The sequence below is a fragment of the Parus major genome, chromosome 1A (assembly GCF_001522545.3).
Source record: "Parus major isolate Abel chromosome 1A, Parus_major1.1, whole genome shotgun sequence".
Classification (NCBI taxonomy): Eukaryota; Metazoa; Chordata; class Aves; order Passeriformes; family Paridae; genus Parus; species Parus major.
The window spans coordinates 55013989-55035712 of NC_031773.1; the positions used below are offsets into that span (position 1 = coordinate 55013989).

General features: G+C 38.5%; 2 protein-coding genes across 6 annotated transcripts in view; one reads left to right on the forward strand and one right to left on the reverse strand.

The window, feature by feature from the left end:
• Nucleotides 1-14930, forward strand: part of DNM1L (dynamin 1 like) — a 35487-nt gene extending 20557 nt beyond the window's left edge. For 2 of the 5 annotated variants that reach the window (XM_015628140.1, XM_015628141.2), the window contains 13 exons: nt 1008-1128; nt 1741-1872; nt 2140-2346; nt 2552-2672; nt 3571-3726; nt 3834-3923; nt 4631-4723; nt 6521-6577; nt 7759-7836; nt 9996-10163; nt 10786-10895; nt 12046-12205; nt 12637-14930. In XM_015628140.1, the coding sequence (XP_015483626.1) occupies nt 1008-1128; nt 1741-1872; nt 2140-2346; nt 2552-2672; nt 3571-3726; nt 3834-3923; nt 4631-4723; nt 6521-6577; nt 7759-7836; nt 9996-10163; nt 10786-10895; nt 12046-12205; nt 12637-12693 (1550 nt within the window). In that variant the 3' untranslated portion in view covers nt 12694-14930. The remainder of the gene's footprint in view (nt 1-1007; nt 1129-1740; nt 1873-2139; nt 2347-2551; nt 2673-3570; nt 3727-3833; nt 3924-4630; nt 4724-6520; nt 6578-7758; nt 7837-9995; nt 10164-10785; nt 10896-12045; nt 12206-12636) is intronic. The other 3 variants (XM_015628143.1, XM_015628144.2, XM_015628145.1) reach the window with 2 other exon arrangements.
• Nucleotides 14931-17668: 2738 nt separating this feature from the next.
• YARS2 (tyrosyl-tRNA synthetase 2) lies at nt 17669-21723 on the reverse strand (the record flags this gene model as incomplete). The annotated part of the gene is made up of 5 exons (XM_015627004.1): nt 17669-18339; nt 18559-18729; nt 19068-19223; nt 20319-20486; nt 21392-21723. Coding segments are annotated over 5 exons (987 nt in total), but the record flags the coding sequence as incomplete, so codon positions are not given.
• Between the last annotated feature and the right edge of the window lies 1 nt (nt 21724).

The following is a 21724-nucleotide window of genomic DNA, read 5'->3' on the forward strand; positions in this document are numbered from 1 at the left end:
AAATGGTATTAAGAATGTTGGGGGTTTTCAGAGTTTTAGTAGTTCACAGTGGTCTGTTAGGGCAACTTCAAGCTTTATTGTCCAACATTGTTTCCTTTGGTAGAGAAAGTATGCTATCCTGCAGCTAGTAATTGTCTAGCTGTTAGTTTAGTGACTTTTAGTAAGGATGAATTTTGATGCCCTGTATTTATGTGCGAGAGCTGACTGATTTAATGGAGAGGGAAGATTACTTTTTTATATTCACCTAAGGACTTTGAAACAGATCTGAAGCTGCTGGCTGCCTGCTTCTTGCATTTGCAAAGCGCTGTCGGTACCATTTACTAACAAATGGCACTGTATGATTTGAAAGAACATGGACTAATACACTTGGAAAATAAACAAACAAATTAGGCTAAAATTTAGTGTTGGTACCCTCAAATTTTTCTTTTCATAAAATGCAACGTTTCTTGATTGTTTTCAGACTTCAGGTCTGCTTTGGCTTGTCTGCCACATAACCTTGAGGAAAGACCTCTTCTGGCAGTCTGCTCAGTTAAACTGTCCTGGTTCAAGATATCAAACCCCTTTTATTTTACTCCTGTAAAAATGATTGACAGGGTATTTTGGATCACTTCCCAAAATTCTGAAACTAAAGGTCTAGACTGGCAGATCATGTTGCAGATTCTGCAGGAGTAAAGCTGTATAGTGAGAATCTACAGTACTAAAGTAGCTACACTCACATAAAAGTTTTGAGACCCAAGAATTACTGATTTTGCTGAGACGCTGGTTTATTTTTTTAGACTCAAAACATGTGTTATATTTTAAAGAAAAAGTTCTTAGCACTTTTTTTTTCAGACCAAGAGATCAGGAAATATTAAGGTCCCAGACAGATCCTGTGTGTGTTAGCCTACTGGTTTAGTTATTTACGTATTTAATGAATTTAGGTCACTAATTCTCCACTTTGCCGAATTATGAGTTTCAGTTACTCTGATGAAATCAGAACATCCCTGAGAGTGTTTTCCTTTTGGTAGGTCGAAGAACCCTTGCTGTTATCACAAAGCTGGATCTCATGGATGCTGGTACTGATGCTATGGATGTGCTCATGGGAAGAGTGATTCCAGTCAAACTTGGCATCATTGGAGTAGTGAATAGGTCTGTGTGGGCACATTGGTGCTATTTTTATAACTGTGTTAATATGAAGTAGTGCTTCTGCTTTTTTAGCTATGAACATAGTTTTAAGAATAAGGTGACAATGTTGAAATAAACTTGTGAATAAGCAAGTGAGAAGCTTGTTGCTCACTTCTCAAAAGCCTTTGTTCTTCCACTCAACTGGCTGCTAATGCAGGGAATAGATGCTTGTAAAAGAACTGTAGTGTCATCACTTCTGCTGTTATCCTTCAGCTTGAGGGGTGCTTCTGGTCAGCTGTTCACATTAGCTCTGATCCAGCACAGGTCCTGTATTTATTAGACCTAACTACTTATAGCTGTAGTATTGTTTGCTGTGTTTCTTTACATTACTTAGGTCAAATCTCATGTAGTTTTAGTAAGAGCCTTGCTTAGTCTGTGTATTATTGCTACCAATACCTATTTGCATACTGTGCTGCATGGAGAAACAAATAAAAACCTTTAAAGTCTAAGGAAAATGAGTTGTGTAAAGCAAGACACAGTTTTTAAATGTTCTGTCCAGAAAAGCAGAAGTGTAAATTACTTATACTTTTACTTTGCATCCATTAACTAGTGTGTAACTCTGCCTTTTACCTTCAGGAGTCAGTTGGATATTAACAATAAGAAGAGTGTAGCTGATTCCATTCGTGATGAGTATGGGTTTCTTCAAAAGAAATATCCTTCCCTTGCCAATCGAAATGGAACCAAGTATCTTGCTAGGACACTGAACAGGTATTACTTGAAGATATAAACTGATGTGTTAGACATATGTGCAGATCTTTCTTTTTGCCCTTAGTGTCTCTTTTGGTGCTGTAAAGCAGTGCATTAGAGAAAACTCTGGTTGCAAACTCTGGTTCTCTCAGTTTCTGAATTTAGTGTGATTTTTCCAAGTGACTGTTTTCCTTTGGTGGTTGTCTTGTGTCTCTTCTGTGTTTTGATGGAGGTGATAAAGCTGGAACTTTAACTCCCTTCTAATGAGGGACTGTTTTCTATTTTTAGATTGCTGATGCATCATATCAGGGATTGCTTGCCAGAACTGAAAACCAGAATTAATGTTTTAGCTGCTCAGTACCAGTCTCTGCTGAACAGCTATGGGGAGCCTGTTGAAGACAAAAGTGCTACTTTATTGCAGCTGATCACCAAATTTGCCACAGAATATTGTAACACTATTGAAGGAACAGCAAAATACATAGAGACTTCAGAGCTGTAAGTCCAAATGTTTTCCTGGAATATTGACTGAGTGGTTAGGTTGACACAGTGGCTCTTAGTGGCTTTCACTGGCAATATTACTACACTCTAGACCATAGCATACTCAAAAATGTTTGAATCCAAGCAACTGTAAAAAATGTTTTCAATGAGAGCTTTCTTTTTATTATTTGCTACTTCAGGTTTTTTTTTTTCCTTCTTTCAGATGTGGTGGAGCCAGAATCTGTTATATTTTTCATGAGACTTTTGGAAGAACTTTAGAATCTGTTGACCCTCTGGGTGGCCTTAACACAATTGACATTCTGACTGCCATAAGAAATGCCACTGTGAGTGCTCTTCCATATTTCTGAGCGTTGTAGCTGTATTTTAGATAGGAAGCTAAGGTTTAATTATGTATAAGGAGCACAGCTTTGAAATGGTTCTGTGTTTACATGACAGATTTGGCTTCTTCCTAATATTGGAATTGGTGTTGCCAAGAATTAACAGAGTAAGGCCATTTTTAAATTTTGCAATATACAAAAATGTTCACTCCTTTGAGCTTGACTTTGAATGTCAAACATGTCAGTCTGCTTTTGTAATGTGTCTGTTGTGTGTGGACAGAGAGGCAGGTTTCTACATGGTCTTGGAGAATGAGGTACTCTTTAGCAATGATCTGTGTGCATGTTCCTATCGTGTAAAAAAAAATGTAGAAACAGGATTTAGTAACAGGAAACATGTCTTATTTCTGGTAAAAAAATGTTATATTTGTAGCTAAGCATTGGTCTGTATGATCATAAATGAAATTCCTCCAAACACTGAAATCCACCTATCTTGTTGGTATGGTATTACATGCCCAACACTGTCCCAGTAAATAAGCTTTTCTCTCTGAAATTAGAAAGAAAATCATTTTGCCTTTATAATAGATTTCATGTAAATGGGGATCCAAAAATGCGAAAAAGTACCGTTCAGATTTGTATGCCTAAAGTGAAATGAGTGGGTAGAAATCTCCAAGGTTCTGTAAGGATGCTGGTTAATCATTGTTTAATACATTTTGTCTTAAAGATAGCAACTGATAGCTTTCATTTTTAAATATTCTTGCAGCATATTTTACTCTTGAGACCTGTTCTGAGTGTCAGGTGTGATCACTGTGACCTGATTTATTCTGGGCCTCATGAGATCCTACTTCTTAGAAAAGCATCTTGTTTTATACACAATTTAGCAGCTTTTTCCCTCCTTTTGAACCAGGGTCCTCGTCCTGCCTTGTTTGTTCCTGAAGTTTCCTTTGAGTTGCTGGTAAAAAGGCAAATCAAACGTTTGGAAGAACCGAGCTTGCGCTGTGTGGAGCTGGTTCATGAGGAAATGCAGAGGATTATCCAGCATTGTAGTAATTACAGTACACAGGTAAAAATGCATGCTTTAGAATTGTCATTACTGGCATATGTGTGCATGTGATTATTTGCTTAGAAAGTTCTGGAAGTCTCACCAGTAAAATTTTGGTTTGTTTTTAGGAATTACTGAGGTTTCCTAAACTGCACGATGCCATAGTTGAAGTAGTAACCTGTCTTTTGCGTAGGAGGCTTCCTGTCACAAATGAAATGGTAAGTTTCCAGCTACTCTGATTTTACTGGTAAAAGTGCATGTTTTCTGGATTCTTGATGCTTCTGCTGTCAGAGTCAGAGTCAGGAACTCAAATTATTAAAGGAATCTTAACTTACTTATTACATTGATAGTTATTTGATACGTACACATTTTGAATCATATGTTATAGATACATAAAAAACAAAGGGGTGAAGTCAGGGTTAAGCATATTGTCCCCTATGTTTCACTTTTCCAAGAAGAATTTTACTAAAACTTCAATTTAACATCTTCCACTCTTCCTTATATGGGTTATTTCCCTCCCTTGTAACAGGAGCTGTGCATTTACTGTAGAGTTTGGGATGCAGTGATGAAAATTAAATTGTTAACCTTATTCTGAATGTTTCAGAGGCTTGTAATGCCCTTTAGCCAGTGAAAACTAAACGTTCATCTTTTACCTTCAAATAAATATGTTTTAATATTAAAGTCTGGCCTGTTGGGGAGTAAATAGTGTTTCAATATTTGACTCTGTATCTGCTGTGAAAAGCAAAAATTTGTGTGTTTTTTATACTCACTATCCCTCAGAGTAAGCCATCTGCCCCTGGTTCACGTATTGTAGGTGGTTTGTGGCTGAGTGGGTTTTTGCTGTGGGCAGTTAAGCTGTGCTTGCCAGCTTTGCACTGGCATTAGGTTTATTCCCTGAATTTTTGATCTGGGTCTTGCATTGCAGGTTCATAATCTGGTGGCCATTGAGTTAGCTTATATCAATACCAAACATCCAGACTTCGCTGATGCCTGTGGGTTAATGAATAATAACATAGAGGTAAGAAAATATGTTCTCTTAAACTTGTCTCTTCAATTGAAAGGGAAATTGATAAAATAAGAAATGCTTCAATTTCTTTCATTGAAACAGATTTCTACTTTCTAATTTGAGGCATTAGAAATGTGATGAATTATAAATATGGTATACTCTAATGATCTGTGGATTTGTGCATTTCTGTTGCATATTACATTCGGGCTCACAGATGGATACTTCACTGAATAGATTCTACCTGTTTTTCAGCCTGGAAAACAAGATGGGCACCTAATTGGGTATTGCCTATGAAATGAGTTTTTTTTAAGGGGAAATTTAAATATGTAGTTGTGAAATGGCGTTTCATGTTGAAGTAACTGCATTTAGTGTCTGACACAATATATCAATACTGTTCCTCTCATTCCCGAAAGGATAACACGAGTATTGTTTCCTCTGTTCGGGTTCTAATTTCCGCTTGCTTTTGGCATTGTTCTTGAATTTCTGTATTTCCACACTTCAGTCTCCCTGAGACATTCTCTGCATCAGTCTCCCATCAGTAGTCTTGTGTTTTTCAAGCCCAGCTCTGATTGATAATACTTGCTGCTGCCATCATGCTGTAAAAGCAGTTCAGCAACCAGTGTGATAGACTGGTTAGACTGATTGATAGAAGAACACTCTGGTGTTGTTGCAATACTTCATCTCTCTGGCTAAAAGCTTGTTAATACTCTTGTGTTTATCCAGCACATTGTTTCCATTCCTCACAGACCCATAGAATGGCTTGGCTTGGGAAGTCATGCAAGGTCATCTCATTCCGACCCCTCTGTCATGTGCAGGATCACATCCCTCTAGACCAAGTTACTCAGAGCCCCATCCAGCCTTGCTTTGAATACTTCCAGGAATGGGGCCTCCACAGCTTCTCTGGGTAACCTGTTCCAGTGCCTCATCACCCTCACAGTAAAGAATTTCTTCCTGTGGAATATGTAATTTAAACCTACTCTCTCAGTTGGAAGTCATTCCCCCTTGTCCTGTCACTACATGCTCTTGAAGTGTTACTTTTCTAGATGCTTACATTACAATTTCTACTCTAGTTTTAACCTTTTATTTCCTGCTATACATATATTTTGTACTGGTGAGGTATGCATTTGAATTTGCCTTGGTAGACTGATTTTTAATCTAGCTCAAAAACAATGTGTATGGAAACAGCTGTAAGTACAGAAATTAAGACTTAGTGAAGCTGAACATACAAAATCGTACCATCATGTGTTACTTAAACTAGTTCTTTCCTAATGTTTTCCTAAACAGAACATTGAAATTCTTGAAGAACCAAACCCAAGCCTTACTCAGTGGACAACCAGTTGTTAATTTTGAGCAAAATCAGATATTTTTTTCCCGATTGCTTCAAATTCTGTTTTGCTATGAAGTGAATTCTGCCTCCTCCTTCATTTTGGGCTAATCATGTGCTGACCACAGAATCAAATCCTTTAGATTACTTGGAGGATTTACAGCTTGATGAGGGCTATAGGGTATTTGTGCTAAGCCAAATTGTGGAGCTTTGATGTTGTTTTTTAAATGCTCAGGTTTTAATTAGGGAGTGTGGGGCAAAAAAACTTTGCAAAACTTCTTATATTGAGAATTTTGTTTTGACCAGGTAGTCAAAGTATCCAAATAATCAAGGGTTTCATAGACCACAGTATTAGCATGGCACAGGATGAGATGAAATTACTCATGTTTGTGTATAAAATGGAAGTCATCTGTAAAATCTGAATCTTGCCTATGAGTTGATACAGACTAATACATAATTGAGGTCTTGATGGATTGTTTTTAAAGGAACAAAGGCGGAACAGGTTAGCCCGGGAATTGCCTTCTGCTGTGTCACGAGACAAGGTAAGTAAATGTTTGATTTTTACATAAAACTTAATGCATTCTCCTGGATCCAGTCTTAAGTATTGGAAATTTTGATATGCTGCCCTAGTAACAGTCTTGGGAGCTCCTGGGTGTTGAATTTTTTCCTTTCAGTTTCATAAGATAGAAGTGAAATGTCATTTTCTTAAAAAGATGCAGTTTTTGGAAGGTTTTAAATCTGGTATTTCTGAAGACTTGTCTATAAATGTAATAATACACTTACTACTTGAATTTTGTCATCTCAGGTAAGATGTAAAATGCCTGCAGATGTTGAAGATGAACTCAGAACTTTCATGCTTAAATTTATTGCTGAGACACATTGATTTCAAAAGATAAACAAGTGATTTAAAATATCCAGTGCTAACATAGTGACTTGTGGTTGGTTTTTGTTAAATGACTCTTAAAACTCAGTTTATTGCAGTCTTTCTTTGGGAGCAGATGTTGGAGGAGATACTTTCGTTTGTTTATCATAATGCAGTCATATATTCTGTCTCTGGAGTTTGCCTAATTTTACCATGTTTTGGGATTAGTGCAGTGATAGGGGTGGAAGAACCAACCAAGTGTCATGGAAAATATTGTCTGACATTAAGCTGGAATTTTAGACAGTTATTTAATACTATATGAATTATTAAGAATTCAAAGATGGAGACTATAGTTTAGGATCCTCCTGAGGTTGTAACAGGAATTTGTACATCTGATAGAAATCTGTTTATTAAGTTCATTACCTTAAAAAGTGTGACAAACTGAGTAGGTCTAACACTGCTGCCTTTAATCAGTCTAAGATAACTGATGGATGAACTGGGAATATAAGGTAGCTAGCTAGAGATTGCTTTCAGTACTCTTTGATGTTTCATTTTATTGATTTCATAGTTAAATCATCAGTGTACGAGCTTAAATGAAATTGAAGGTCAGATAATCCAAAATAACTCTTGGAGATGCTTTTTTATTTTTCCTTCTCTTTTCCTTCTTTTATTCTTTTTTTCTGCTTCTATTACTGTTTGTTTTTGTTGTTGTTTTTTTTTTTTTTGTAAATTCAAAATACTTCTTTTCTGGATTTTGAAAGATGCTAGTAGATAAAAGTGTATGAAATTTGCTAGGTAAATTTGGTGGTCTTCAGTTGAATTTTTTTTTTTTCCCCTCCTTGCATTTTTTACCTCCCTTAGTCTACTAAAGCTCCAGGTGCATTGGCACCTGCTTCCCAGGAGACTGTTACTGCTGCTTCTGCTGAGGCTGATGGCAAGGTCTGTCTTGATTTTTCCTCTAAGCACTGCATGCATGTTTCTGTTGTGGTGCACCCCAGGTGTAAGGAAAGCAGTTTGTCTCTAGTGTTCTGTCACCAACAGTGTGTCCTACCCAGTCTGGATGTCCTCCCCAGTGTGGATTACTTGGCACTACTGGTTTTATGTGCAGTGGCATGTCAGGACATGCCATGAGGTGGCCAAGTCACTGCTTTCTCTTTGAACTAGTTTGCAATATATGATGGTGCAAATACGCACCTAATTTGCCTCAAACTGTCAGTAGATTGTTGGGTGCAGCAATATTGTAATCAAGTCTTCAGCATGGCTGTTAAACTGCATGTTTTTAATGTGTTGACAGTTAAAGAAGGAGGACAGAAGATAAGCTAAAATGTGAGTTTCCTGCTTCCTGCAGGGAATCTTTACAGGCTTTGTTCAAACTGAAGCTCCTTTGTGTTGTTTCACATAATTGTTGAATCCCTGGTATACTTATATTTGTGAAATGTGTTCTGCAGTGTTCTTTTACATGTTAGGTGTGCTGTTTTGTGTTAAAATAACAGCTCATTATTCCTCTGAAGGCTTTTCTGCTAATTGCTCTCGCTTGGAGTCAGAAAAGACGGGCACTCACAAGTTTGTGTATTAGGAGTACCAAGGGGACTCAGGTTTTCTGCTTAATTGCACATTCAGATTTTGATACAAAGCTTCCATTTCTGTCCTGAGCAAAGTGGCTAACATCAAAATCTAGTAGAATTTTAACTATTTTCATCAATGTTTCAGAGGTTTTGATATCAAAATTAAAAAGAAACCATGAGCAACTGTGAAGATAGTATTGTGACTTAGGAAGTTGCAGGAAGCTGCCAAATTTGGTTTGCATTTCCCATAAAACCTGTCCCCTGTGTGATACATTTCACACTCTCTTGTATAGCTTTGTTTCTGGAACTACTTTGGAGGTAGAGCGGGCTCCACAGTAACGCAGAAGGAGAGTGGCATTTTTGTCATTTTGCACAGCTGCCTTGCAATCAGAAATCATGCAGCAGAGCTTTCCTTAACAATAATTTTCTCTTATTAACAGAGTTTGATTTGAATTCCTAGTGTGTTATACAACGCCTCTGAGCAGTTGTGCCATTTAAATAAAATTTTTGATGTGCACAGGTTAGCTGGGTTTCCTCCTGTATGGTACTGCTGGTATTCTCTTTGCTATGCTTTGTTTCTCACTTTTCTTTTGGATTTAAGATCAGTCTCTGGTGTTTCATTGTAAACACAATAGATAAATTTAGTTTTTTTCCTCTTATATCTGAAGCAAGACATAAATAGTAGTACAAAGCCAGGACTGTGTTTCAAACAGGAGTAGATTTTAAACCACAGAGTAAATAGATAATAGGCATGTAGAAAGGTACAAAATAAAAACATTCCCTATTCTAAATCAAAATAAACTTGGGGGGTTTTAATACTAGTTAATATACAGTGGATAGCATCCACTAATATTTCTTTTGTCCTAATGTTTAAGAGTTGGGTGTTACATCTTTTTCTCAGAAGATTCGTGAGTCAGTCTTTGTCTGGAACTCCCCAAAATCTCTGATCTTCACTTCCAGGGGATGAAGATTTTGGTTTTGATTTGTTACCAAAAAAGTCTTCTGTAAATTTGGACAGCACAAATATGATCATAGCTGTAGTACCTCGAAACAGAAATGTGCATACTTTTTAGCTGTTACTGTAATAAACTCTAGTCTGTATTTAAATAAAACTCGAAGAATTTAAATTTGAGTATTGCAAGAGCTGTGGTAATCTTCAACATATACTTCAGAATGATCCTGATAGGATACAATGTGTGGTCAAAGCCAAATGACTTACAAAGGCCACCCCATGTTTCACAAGTGATTTGTAGACCCTTAAAATGCTGTGGAACTTCTCCATGTGAAACATTTTCATACCCTTTATTAGGGATAAGTATGAGTTTTAAAAGCTTTCCTTTTAGTGGCACCTTTTGTCAGCTGTAACCAGCAAAGGGAGAACAAATGTGGGGAATGTGAAGAACAGAATGAAGGGAATATACTATGAAAATACTATTTTTTAGTGAGTTTTACCTCTAGTGATTTGATCAGGTGCTTCTCTGCAGTGCCCAAGTTCTAATTCTTCCATGTTTTTTCAATGTGCTGTTTGTGCAGACTCCTTCTCTAGGAGCAGATTCGTCTCAGGAGTCTGTAACAGGCAGCTGGAGAGGAATGCTGAAACCCTCCAAAGCAGAAGAGGTATCAGCAGAGGAAAAATCCAAGCTACCTGCAGCCCTACCTGCTAGTCCTCAAAAAGGACATGCTGTAAACCTATTAGATGTGGTGAGTCTTGGAAGACAAGCACCTTTTCTATGTAGTTCAGGCTCAGGAAAGAAAATACCTGAATTCCAGATCTTGTGACTTTGCTGCTAATATGTGGTATCTTTGTATATCATTCCCACTATAGCAACAGGGAACTCTAGCCAGTCTCTTCTGCTTTGCTTCTTGCCCAATTCCAACCTCCCTGCAACCTTCCTGCCTGCTCCAGCTTCAGGCTATGATTGAGATAACTGTCTTCCCTTCCATACAAATTCCTGTGCAAGAGAACTCCTTGTCTAGATAGCTGTCAATAGTGAATAACAAATCTCAACTCAAATTCCTGCTCTTCTTGTGCTGAATTTGAATGTTTCTATTAGAGAAGAATCATTAAAGATAAAACCCACTTAAGTAAAAAACAGATATTTGGAGAGCTTTAATAAAAATACAGTGGTGCCCTCTGACCTTTGTTTTACGCATGTGGATTTTGCTATGTCTCTGATTTTATTTCTGAAGAATTATAGGTTTGTTACAAGACAGGTTATGTTTATCAACTCAGGCTAAAAGAACAGAAGTTACAGTTCTGAGTTTTATTAACAAATGCAAATGAGCAGAATTGGTAAGCTGAGGGTTTTATTTTTTCACACAGCCTGTACCTGTTGCACGCAAACTTTCTGCCCGTGAGCAACGAGATTGTGAAGTGATCGAACGACTTATTAAGTCTTACTTTCTTATTGTCAGGAAGAACATTCAGGACAGGTAAACCCAAACTTCCTTGAAATATTTAAGCCATACAAATATTGTGATATTTCAGGAATCATATATCTGATCATGTTATTTTTATCATGTTCTTATGTTTGTAAGAAGAGAGAAAATAATTTTATTTTTTAGAAGTGACAACAGCAAGTAAAATTTGATGCTTCACAGAATGAAGCAGTTTGAAGAAGCACTTGTCTTCCCTAATGGTTTCAAGTTCTGTGTAATATTAAGTAAAAGGTTTAATTATTTAGGAGATGCCTGCTTTTCTGGAGGATGCTTCAATTCAGATGGAAGATTTGCAGCAAATAACTGGAATAAACTCTAGGTGCTGTGTACCCTGACAAAATTTAGATTTGCCATTCTGTTATTTCAAATGGGAAGGTCAAATAGGAACTAGTATATGTGGCTCAGTTTTCTAGCACTTAGCTATAAGGATGGGAACAGCATAATTCTACTGTGGAAAATGCCTTTAAAGTATTTTCTTTTAAAAATGTTTTACTTTAATGAGCAATTCTATAAAACTTTTTTTGCTTATGTCTTTGTGGAAAGGTCTAATTTACACTTTTAAGTATATGAGAAATTTGGCGGAGGGGGAAGTACAGGAATCTGGAAACCAGATTTTAGAGCAGGTTAGTGAGGCTCATAGGTGTTTCAGTCTATCCAGTAAACTAATACCTTCAATATCATTTTTAGTATTTCATGGCAGGAAATTGCTTTGTTTACCTTTACTGCAGTGTTCATACTATGTAATATCAGAGATATGAATTATTTCTTTACCTCTTTCCCATTTACACATAAAATTTGGTTTTAGGGTTGACATACTTTCATGTGTGTCATTCCTAGCACAGTAGAGATAGGTGGGTTTCTACTAAGCAAAGTTATTTATTCTGTGTTTTATACTGTTCATGTTTTTTTTACAATGCAGCTTTTCTATTTGGAAGAAATGAATTTTATATGAATTAGTTCTATTCCAATATCATACATGATGCTGCTTTTACTTGAGAGAGCTTTTATTTATGGTAGTGATAGATTCCTGGTAGTTAGAGCCATGGCTATGTGTAGCTGCTTGCCCTCACTGTGCATTCTTCAGTATGGAACAGACCTGGTTTTGAACAATTATTTTAAAGAAACAACCTTCCTGTGCTTGCAGTGTGCCAAAGGCAGTGATGCATTTTCTGGTGAACCACGTGAAGGACACTCTCCAGAGTGAGCTGGTGGGCCAGCTGTACAAATCCCTGTTGTTGGATGACCTTCTCACGGAGTCTGAGGACATGGCACAGCGCAGGAAAGAGGCAGCTGACATGCTAAAGGTAATGAAGAGATCAGGAGCTCATGGGAGCAGTTAATCATATCAGTGGGAGGCTTTTTGAAGACTTGTCTTCCTTTTTTCTTTGCTGCATTTGAAGAGTATGCCAGTGTATTGTTTTTCTGTGCTAGAGTAATTAAAACCAATGCATGACCAGAAAGGATTACATAGGAACTTTATAATCTGCTGTTTAGCAGGCTAGATAGAAAGTAGGTGCAGTTTCTCTTCTATTTTTAAGCTTTACAGCTTTCAAACCATGCATGGTGAAGAAGTCTGCCCTTCTTGAGAATTTAATGTGTTGCCACTCATTTTGTAATGAAACTGATTAGCTTTGATTTGATTTTTAGCTTTGTGCTTCCCAGACTGCTGCTGTTAGGTCCCTGAGAAATCCGTCCAGCATAACTAACTGTGGCTTTTGTGTGTTCCTGTGTGCAGGCCCTGCAGCGAGCCAGCCAGATCATTGCAGAGATCCGTGAGACACATCTTTGGTGAAGACTGTATCAGCCACACTATTTATATGCATTGGAGGTTACATTGGCTTGACAATTGCTAGGCATGGTATACGGAGTAGAATTTTTATTTATGAACTCTTCTTATCTGTGTACTGCAACTGTGTAAATCTGCTCATGTAAAGACAGTTGGTTTGATTTGCAAACAGAAAAATATGCTGTATTTTGCAAAAGAAGTCGTATTTAATCCATATAATAAATGGCTCTAAATGTTTCCTTACCAGGTTTCTGGTGCAAATTAAAGCAGACCAAGTCTTCTGTCTCAGTGACAGTCTAATTTGAACTTGGGGAAAAATGTTCAAGTTCCAGTGCCCAACTTGCTGAACAGGTTGCCTGTGGTTAAGATGGCCGGTGTAGTCTTGTGGCATAGTTTTAAGCTGCTTTTCCAGTAGAAGTTTCAATACTGTGAAGAAAAGAGAGCACCGAGTATTTTCTTTCATGAATATATTGCATGCACTGTGACAGATGGAGGTCTCCATTTTATAGCACAGTAGAGATGTCGAGCGTATTACTATGTATGTGTGTTCCCTTTTTTGTTGGTTTTTTTTTTTTTTCTCATTGTCCCTAAATGTTTCAATGGCAGAGAAAACTTCAGACTTGATTTCATGGAGTATCATGTAGGAAGAATTAGCCTGGAGCTTGCGAACAAGAACAGCCTACTAAAAAAGTGGCTGCAGAATTATTAACGTGCACTGGAGCTTGTGTATGAATGTTGGGGTTTATAATCAGGCACAAGGACACCTTCCCCTTCCTTCCCCCTTGGGACCAAGCCCCTGGAGCATCTGATAGTAAATTTGCTCTTGGCAGAACTGAAAAATAAAACTGAATTTCAAAACTGTAATGGGATAATAAGCGTTTCTTTTAAAAACAGATGAAGTTGGTCAGGGAGAAGGGGATGCCCACAACTTCTGCAAATTTTGGAATGTATGACAGTATGAAAGAAAGTCTGTGGAATTGGAATATTTATATCAGAGATTACAGTTGCTTTAGAGGAAATTTTATTGTGCTGTAAGTAGCTTTTTTTTTGAGGACAATCGTAAAATTATTAAATTTTAGGTTGGAAATTAAGTTGATGAGGTTTCTTTTTTTATTCTGATTATAATTCATACAGAACTTGATCACACTAGCCTTGAAAAAGTAAACATTTTCATTTTTATGAATAAAAGTTTACTTAAACTCCAGCCAACATATTTGCATGTACTTTTCAAGCAGATTCACTCTTTTTGTATAAAGTGAAAATGTTTACTATAGTGTTGCTGATACTTTAACACAACTTGCATGAAAAGTAGGACACTGCTGTTAACCTCCATGGCTTGATTTTATGGTATTGGGCCAAGATAGTGAGGTTTTTATTACCATATGCAGTTCCTTCCCCCTGAAATCAGTTAACAAAAATGAAATTCCTTTGGTAAGTTGCTAAAGATTGAAAATCTAAAAATTCAGTTTACGAGAAGCTCTGTTTAAAAATTTATTTATCTCATGGTAATCTTCAATTTGCCATCAATACGAGCACAAGGAGTTAAGTCTGACAGATGCAATTTTTGGATACTTCATGTATGATCTGAGGTAATTCATGCAGGACACAGAAATATACATTGTGTATTTTTAAACAGCCTAAAAAGTGGTGTATGCATTACATGTTATGAATATAAAGGAGGTACTTTTATCTTGCATTGTATCCAGGGATGGTAGTTCTCAGATTTAAGAAATATGACTGAAGTGCAAACCACTTCTTGAATCAATTTGGTGATCAGTGAAAGCTTTTAAGTTTTTTCAAAAGCATTACATTTCTGTTTGGAATTCACCTGACACCTCTCTCCCTTTTGCTTTCAACATCCAAGAAGTTTCCAACGAGGTAGTGCCGTCCATAAGTGATCTGCTACCTAAGCTTTAACTCCTAAAGTTCAGCCAACAGTCTCTTTGTGAAGAAATACTCTGATTTGTTAAGTTTTGAAATGCTGCATAAAGCAAATTAATTTCATTTATTGAAGAAATTCTTGCAAGTTATACCTGGCTCCGTAATGTCATGTGAAATTTCCAGTGTTAATTTGGTTTCTGAAATGTTACAACTTTTTTTTGTTTAAGTTTCACAAAAAGTTTCAATTTGGTAATGTTTGAGTGCCAAGAAATGAACTTGATTTGTAATCCTTAATGCAAGACTTTGAAGGTCCATGCTGTAACAATCCTGTTATTTAATAAACAGATAATACACAAAATTAATTATGCCAGAATTAGTTTTGGACTGACTTGTTCTGGTGGCAGGACTTAAATGCACTTGTAAGTTAGTAGTATAAGTTCCTATGTGTGTACAGCTTTAGTTATGATTTCACTTGTTCTCACTCAATTCTGCATTCTTGAATAGTTCTGTAACTCATACTCTAGACAGGCTGCTCATGCCTACTGATAGGTTTCAAGCAAGCTGTGTGTGGAACTGAGCTAAAATACTTCAAATGCCACTATTACTGCCAACATTAAAAAAAAATTATGGGGAAGCTGTGGAAAAAAGCCTAATGAGAGCAGAAACTGAAAAATTCCCAGATTAGACTGGTGGTTTACAACTGTCTTCTGGATCACCTTATTTAATTTAAACTTGAAATAGTTTTGTCATCAATGGACCAAGTTTTTCCTAACTTGCTCTCCAGTGGGGAGAGAATAATGGAGGGGAAAGCTCCCTGTAGCCAAGTTCAGATCAGTAAATGTCTGACATTGTTACCTGGGCTGTTGTAGTCCTGCTTTAACTAAAACACAGTATCCTGGTGTGAACAGTTTGTATTTAGTAGTCGGGTTCAAATTTTACATAGTGAAATAGATGGGTAAAGAGGGTGGTGGTGTCTGTGTGCATCAGACCTTACTCTGAAGTGAACAGAGCAGACCTTGTGTAAAACCTGCCTTTATTCATTGCTTTGTGGATGAATGACAGATGCCAGATTGGATATGGCAAACTCAGGTCCCTGCTTTATGGACCACAGCAGGGGAAACAACTTGCCACTTTGTTGTGCCCCTGTTGGGAACCTGAATTATCCTTTTCTCCTTCAGCTGTGAGAACAATGGGTATCTGGTGTTTCCTGTAGTTACTGAGGATCGTCGTTGCATCTGCTTTCTGTTGCTAATTAAACTTGCTCCGAGGTGAGAGCTAGAGTGGTTTCTTGAAGTTTAATACCACTTGGATATGGTTTCATGCTTAATGACACTGTTTAAACTAGTGAAGGTGCTTTTATGTTCCCTTGAGTTTACCTGCTGCATGCCCTTTCACCCTTTACCTCTTGATTGCTAGCTGCCATAATTAGGTTCAAGTCTTCCAGGTTGTGCTGTAAAAATGTTTTTGGTGGAGCTTTTTTAGTTTGTTTTTAGGTTTTTTTTAAATATCTTGCCCAAATAATTACTTTTATTTTTGCACTTTTAAATCATGTATTTCTGTGTTTAATATTCATTACTTCTTGTACACATTTGAACATAAACTCTGATTATCTGAATGTACCTGTATATAAGAAATAAGACCAGGGTAAGAAAGAACAGTTGACTTTTCCAGTTGTTCTTGATCCTTGGCCCAAACTTTCACATGCTCAGTGGTGATGGCCCTGTATGGTCATGGCAAGTAGTGGTTGTATCCAGCTGTCTGTCTGGCAAGAGTCAGGGAAGGGTTTGGATTGCTAGGACTTGGTCAAAGGCAAGCATGTGCTAAATTTCTTAGAGTTTATGAATCTGATCAGAAACCTTGCATGCAAAGAACTTTATTCCTTTGTTTCATATTTCTAAAAACTGAATTTACTAATTTATTACAGATGAGTATATATGTGCATCTGCACCATTTGGTGATGACAGAAAACAGGCAGGAAAGAGATCAGACATGAAACACTACTTATTCCTAGGAGATTTTCCTGTAACCAGAAAAAAAAACTCAAATGGGCTCTGTTTTATTTCTCTGGAGGTGAACATGGGTGTGTACTGGAGGATTTTGATCCTAGGTGCATGTTTCTGATTTGCTCTAATGCTTCTGTCATTTAAGGAACAAGGTGGTTGTGTTAGGTGGATGAACTTTCCCTTTCCCCTTCCTCTTGTGTTGCCTTCCCCCTTTTCCTCTGTGTGCTTTCTTTGAGGTAGAAATGACTCAACTACTTTTTATTGTTATATAATAGAGATTAGGCTAGAAATGTGTCATTATTAGACAGAATAAGTAGGATCTGGAAGCTGAAGTTAACACTAAGAATAGGCTGAGCTTCTGAAAGTACTTTATTTCAGTTTCACTGCCAGCAGAAACTGTCATCTCTAACAAGCAAGCTACTGTATTACAATTGAAAACTTGAGTCATGGTGCAAACGAAATCAGCGTCAAGTTTATCAAGTAAGAAGAAACATAAAAAAGGTACCTAAAACAGTAACAAACTCCCCACCCTACTCTAGAATATATATACCACATTCCAGAAGCTTAGATTAAGGCTTCCACTTCCCCCCCTTGTGGCTGCCGTTACTGCAAATTGGTATTGAAGATTTCATGGACGAGGACATTATTCCCCATGGCCTAAGAGTGAGGCCTGATCCTTGAAAGCAACACTGCCAAGCACTTGAGGTTCCCTCAAATGTTTTCTGGTCCAGAGACCCTGTGGTGCCATTCACCCACAACTCTTGGGCAGCTCACATTACTTGGCTTGTAATCTTCTGGTATAATATGCTATCTTCCAGCTGACTGCAGAGCATACAGCCCTAGTATCTGGATAATCCCTCAGCAAAGACACTGGAGAGCATGGATGCATCCAGTCGTTCACAGGACCAAAGCAGTGGAAAAACTGTCACCTTGTGAGTCATACTATGCACAAAGGCCTACAAGGGATTCATTAGGTTGATTTAAGCTCTGAAAGGCTCTGCACTTTCAGATTTCAGAAGTGAATTTGCTGTGTGTTCCAATATGAAGGCTGGAAAGCTTTAGTGCCGTGTGTACCCATACACAACCAAGAAGCAATATACATGTTTAATCATTTAGTCCTTTATTATAAATTTTCTGCAGCTTCATTCAAAACAAACCTGTTCAGAGACAGATGACCATGGTTGTCTTTGTCCCTAGCAAGGTTTCTTGGTTACATGAGCACATCGGCTGTAAGGAGTGGGTTTGAGTTTACTTTGGCTTATTTTCCTGTGAGTTATCCTGTGAAATAACTGGCCACTGTTTTCCTACAGCACAGAAGGCTGTTAAAGGAGGGGATGCACATCTCCATTGCTGGACTTTGAAATGAATCTTTTCATTTTCTTGTGCAGATCCTTATGACTGGTGCTTTGAGTAAGGCAGAGTATCTACAATCTCTTCAGTGGTACAACCCAGCTCCTTTATTTAAACTCTCTTGAACTCTTTTGAAAAGGAAACTGATACTGGGTGGTCTGTGAGCTGTGTAGAAATGCACAGTACAGAAACATCTTCAAGTACATCTTCAAGCAGCAGAATTAAACTGATCTGTCATTTTAGGGAGATACTCTGTTGTCACAACTGCAGCCATTTTATAATGTAATAATTTTTCTTTCCAACCCTAAGTAATGATACTCCATTCTTCAGAATATGCTGTCCCAGAATAAGAACAGTCTCAGGATTCGTTACACGACTCCCATTTATTGAAACTCCTCCATCTGTAATTTTCCTGTACCTTAAAAACAAAGCAGAAACAACTGTTAATTGCTATTTATTAAGAAGTGAAAGCTCACTTAAGTTGGGTTTTTTTTGTTGAACGCATAATTGAATACATTTTAATTCTCCCTTTCAGTTCCTTCCTGAAATTATTTAACTTTATTTAACTCTGCTACTCCAGCACTTTTTGAGAAGGGTAGATACTGTGAGAATTCTCACAGCATAGGTGAGAACTTACCCACTAGGTCCATCTGGAATGGCATTTGCTTTGCGGCACAAGTCAAGAACAGTCATCCCAGGTTCAAGCATCAATTCAGCAGAAGCAGTTTGTCTGAAAAGTTCCTGTAACTCTTGGTCAGACATTTCTTCCAGTGCCTCCACACTGCTGTAATAAAGGGCCTTAGTGCACCTGTGAGAACAAAGAGTAATCAAAATACAGAGCTAGTTCTTGTCACACAGAGTGCTCCTCGACTCATCAGATTCCCCATCCCAGTTTCTTTTAAGAATCCACACACTAACAGAAATAGTTTAAATACACCCCCATTTTTTTATTGTACCCTACTGCCCTGCAAGCTTTTTTAATATTTTCAGTGTATTTTTAAGTCTACAGGATTATTACATTTTTCTCTTTTAACATCTAAGCAACAACTTAAAGGATTAAAATAGTCCCTGAAAAGCTATGGAGAATTACCAGAGAATAAATCTGAAACATTTATTCATCAGAAAGCTTGATGAATCAAACTTTACCTCTTAGCAGATTCCAGCCCCTCTCTACCATGGACAAGCTTAGTTACTTCTGCAGCCAGTCGTTTCTGAGCGCCCCATTTCTCAGGTTCTTTAGCATGCATTTCCATGATGTGGGCAATCTCCTCAAGAGGAAGGAAGGTGAATAGTTTCAGGTATCTGTGAGTAGGGAAAAAATGTTTTGTCTGTATAGCCATCATTACAGATTTCCTGCCTCTGTCATTCAAACTTCAGTAACTGCACTAAAATCCTTAGTCAGTATAAGAAAAACATACTAAGATGCTCTGTCCTTTCAATCAAATCTTTAAAGAGCACGTTTTACTTAATATTCTGCCTAGGGTCAAGTCTTCAGGCATAATATAATGCCAGATGTTTTTATGAAGCTTGTGTTCCAATCAACAATTTAGTTTTCTCTTGAAACTTTGACAGGATTTATTGGAATCGTGTGTCAACTAACAAGGTTTTGTATTTATCTTAGGAGATCCACAATATGCTAATGTAAAACCCCACCTCTAGTCTGTGGCCATCACAGGACAGAAGCATACTTGTATGCATACAGCAGGAAGAGTATTTAGGATAATCAAGAATTTAAAGATGTATCCCTAAGCCTACTCTTTACGACAAAGTCAATTTTAATGAACTTTCAGTCCCGTGCAATGTATTAAAGGTACCCTTACTAGTAAAAAGTCTCAATGCTTGAAATATTTTAGGATTAAGTACCAACATACCCTTCTTTTCAGTCTGAAAGGTGCTGGTGATCAGAACATGGATTTGAATTATTAGGGGATAAATCTTTGTGAGAGGTAAGTTATAAGGCAGGTCCCAATATGAAAGGGAAGTAGCTCAGATTTAACAGTGCTGTTGATGTTTAAAGTGAAACAGATACAGAAAAGAACATAGAGCAAGTTATTAAAATCAACGTAGTAATATAGCGTACTGAAAAAAACTGTGATGCTACAGTACTAAAACTAATAAGCCATGCAAGAGAGTCAACCCACTGGCAAAACAAAATGCACTATGCTTCACTCCTTTGTCATTCACCTTCTAATCTGCTGCTGCATATGTCAGCATCTGGAAGTTCCACTATCCTATCTGCTTAGGAACCAGTCATGCCTGTTTATTTCATAAACAGTTATAATTAACACAGACTTCTACATGGAGCTTGCGTTGCACATACTTAAACAAAGCAGCTACAGTGAACAGTTAGAATCAGGTTCTATGAACAATGACAAAAAAAGATGGAGAAAAACTTACTTTTCAACTACATTATCCTCCTGTCTGACAAAAAACTGATACAGCTCAAACGGAGAGGTCTTATCCCTGTTCAGCCAAACTGCATTTCCAGCAGTCTTTCCCAGTTTATCACCAGTAGTACTCGTAATAAGAGGTACAGTAATTCCAAACACATCTGTTCCTGTCATCCTGAGAAAGAAGAGTCACTGCATGTGAAAAAAACCCAAATCATATCTTGAAAAAGCTGAGTAAAATGCAAACGTTCTGCAAGATTCTATCCTTGATATAAAGTGGGGGATGATGGGCAAAAAGATGCCAGAATACTGTTCTGTGGAGAGGGATTTAGGGAAAAAAACAGCACCCTAAGTTTTTAAGTTCTTTTGTATGTATCAAAGATACATATGTATTTTAAGCAGTTTTTATGTTATATACCACAACTGCCTCTAGTTTGGTGTGATTACACCAGGATGTGTGTGCTGGCAGACTTGTCATGATTTTGTCCCATGCTTCAGGGTGTTTGATTTTGGTTCTTGGATTCACTAATATAAGAACCTATTATTCTTCTTAAAAATTCATATAAACCTGGTCAAAACGTATGTATGTACCAAGCTTACGGTCAGGCCAATTAATTACTCCTCTCAAATCACAGAGATCTATGTCTCTGCCTTCTGCTCCTGGTGCTTTAGAGACTGTCAGCACCAAGTCGCACAGCATTCCATCATGGAATCAGAGAACTGGCGAGGCTGGACAAGACCTCTGCTCTCCTCGAGTCCAGCCTGTGACCGAGTATCACCTGTCACCTAGAGCACGGCACTAAGTGCCACATCCACTCTTTCCTTACACACCACCAGGGCCAGCGACTCCACCCCCTCCCTGGGCAGTCCGTTCCATCGCTGCCCTTGCTCCGGCACCTCACTGTCCTGAACCGAGCGGCCCAGGATGGGACACAGCAGCCGAGGTGCGGCCCCGGGCCATCGATGCCCAGCGCAGGGTGGCACTGCCGTCCCCGGTGCCGCTGGCCACACCAGTGCTGACACGGGCTGCCCGATGCCCGGACCCTGCGCGCCGCCTCCCGCCCCGCGCTCCCGCCGTACTTGGTGACGAGCTCGTATCCGGACATGATGTTTCCCATCTGGTCGTGGCCCCCCAGCTGGATGCGGCAGCCGTGGTGCCGGTGGAGGTGCAGGAAGTCGTAGGCCTGCAGCGCAGGGTACAGGAATTCGGCCAGGCTCATGCCCTCGGCGCTGCGCAGCCGCGCCTGGCAGCTCTGCCGGCTCAGCAGCGTGCCCATGCGGAGGCGCCCGCCCGCGCCGCCAAGGAAGCGGAGCAGCGGCTCCCGGCCGAGCCAGCGGGCGTTGTCCAGCAGCGCGGCGCGGCCGAGCCGCCCGGCTCCCGGCTCCCAGAACAGCTCCCGGTGGTTCCCGAAC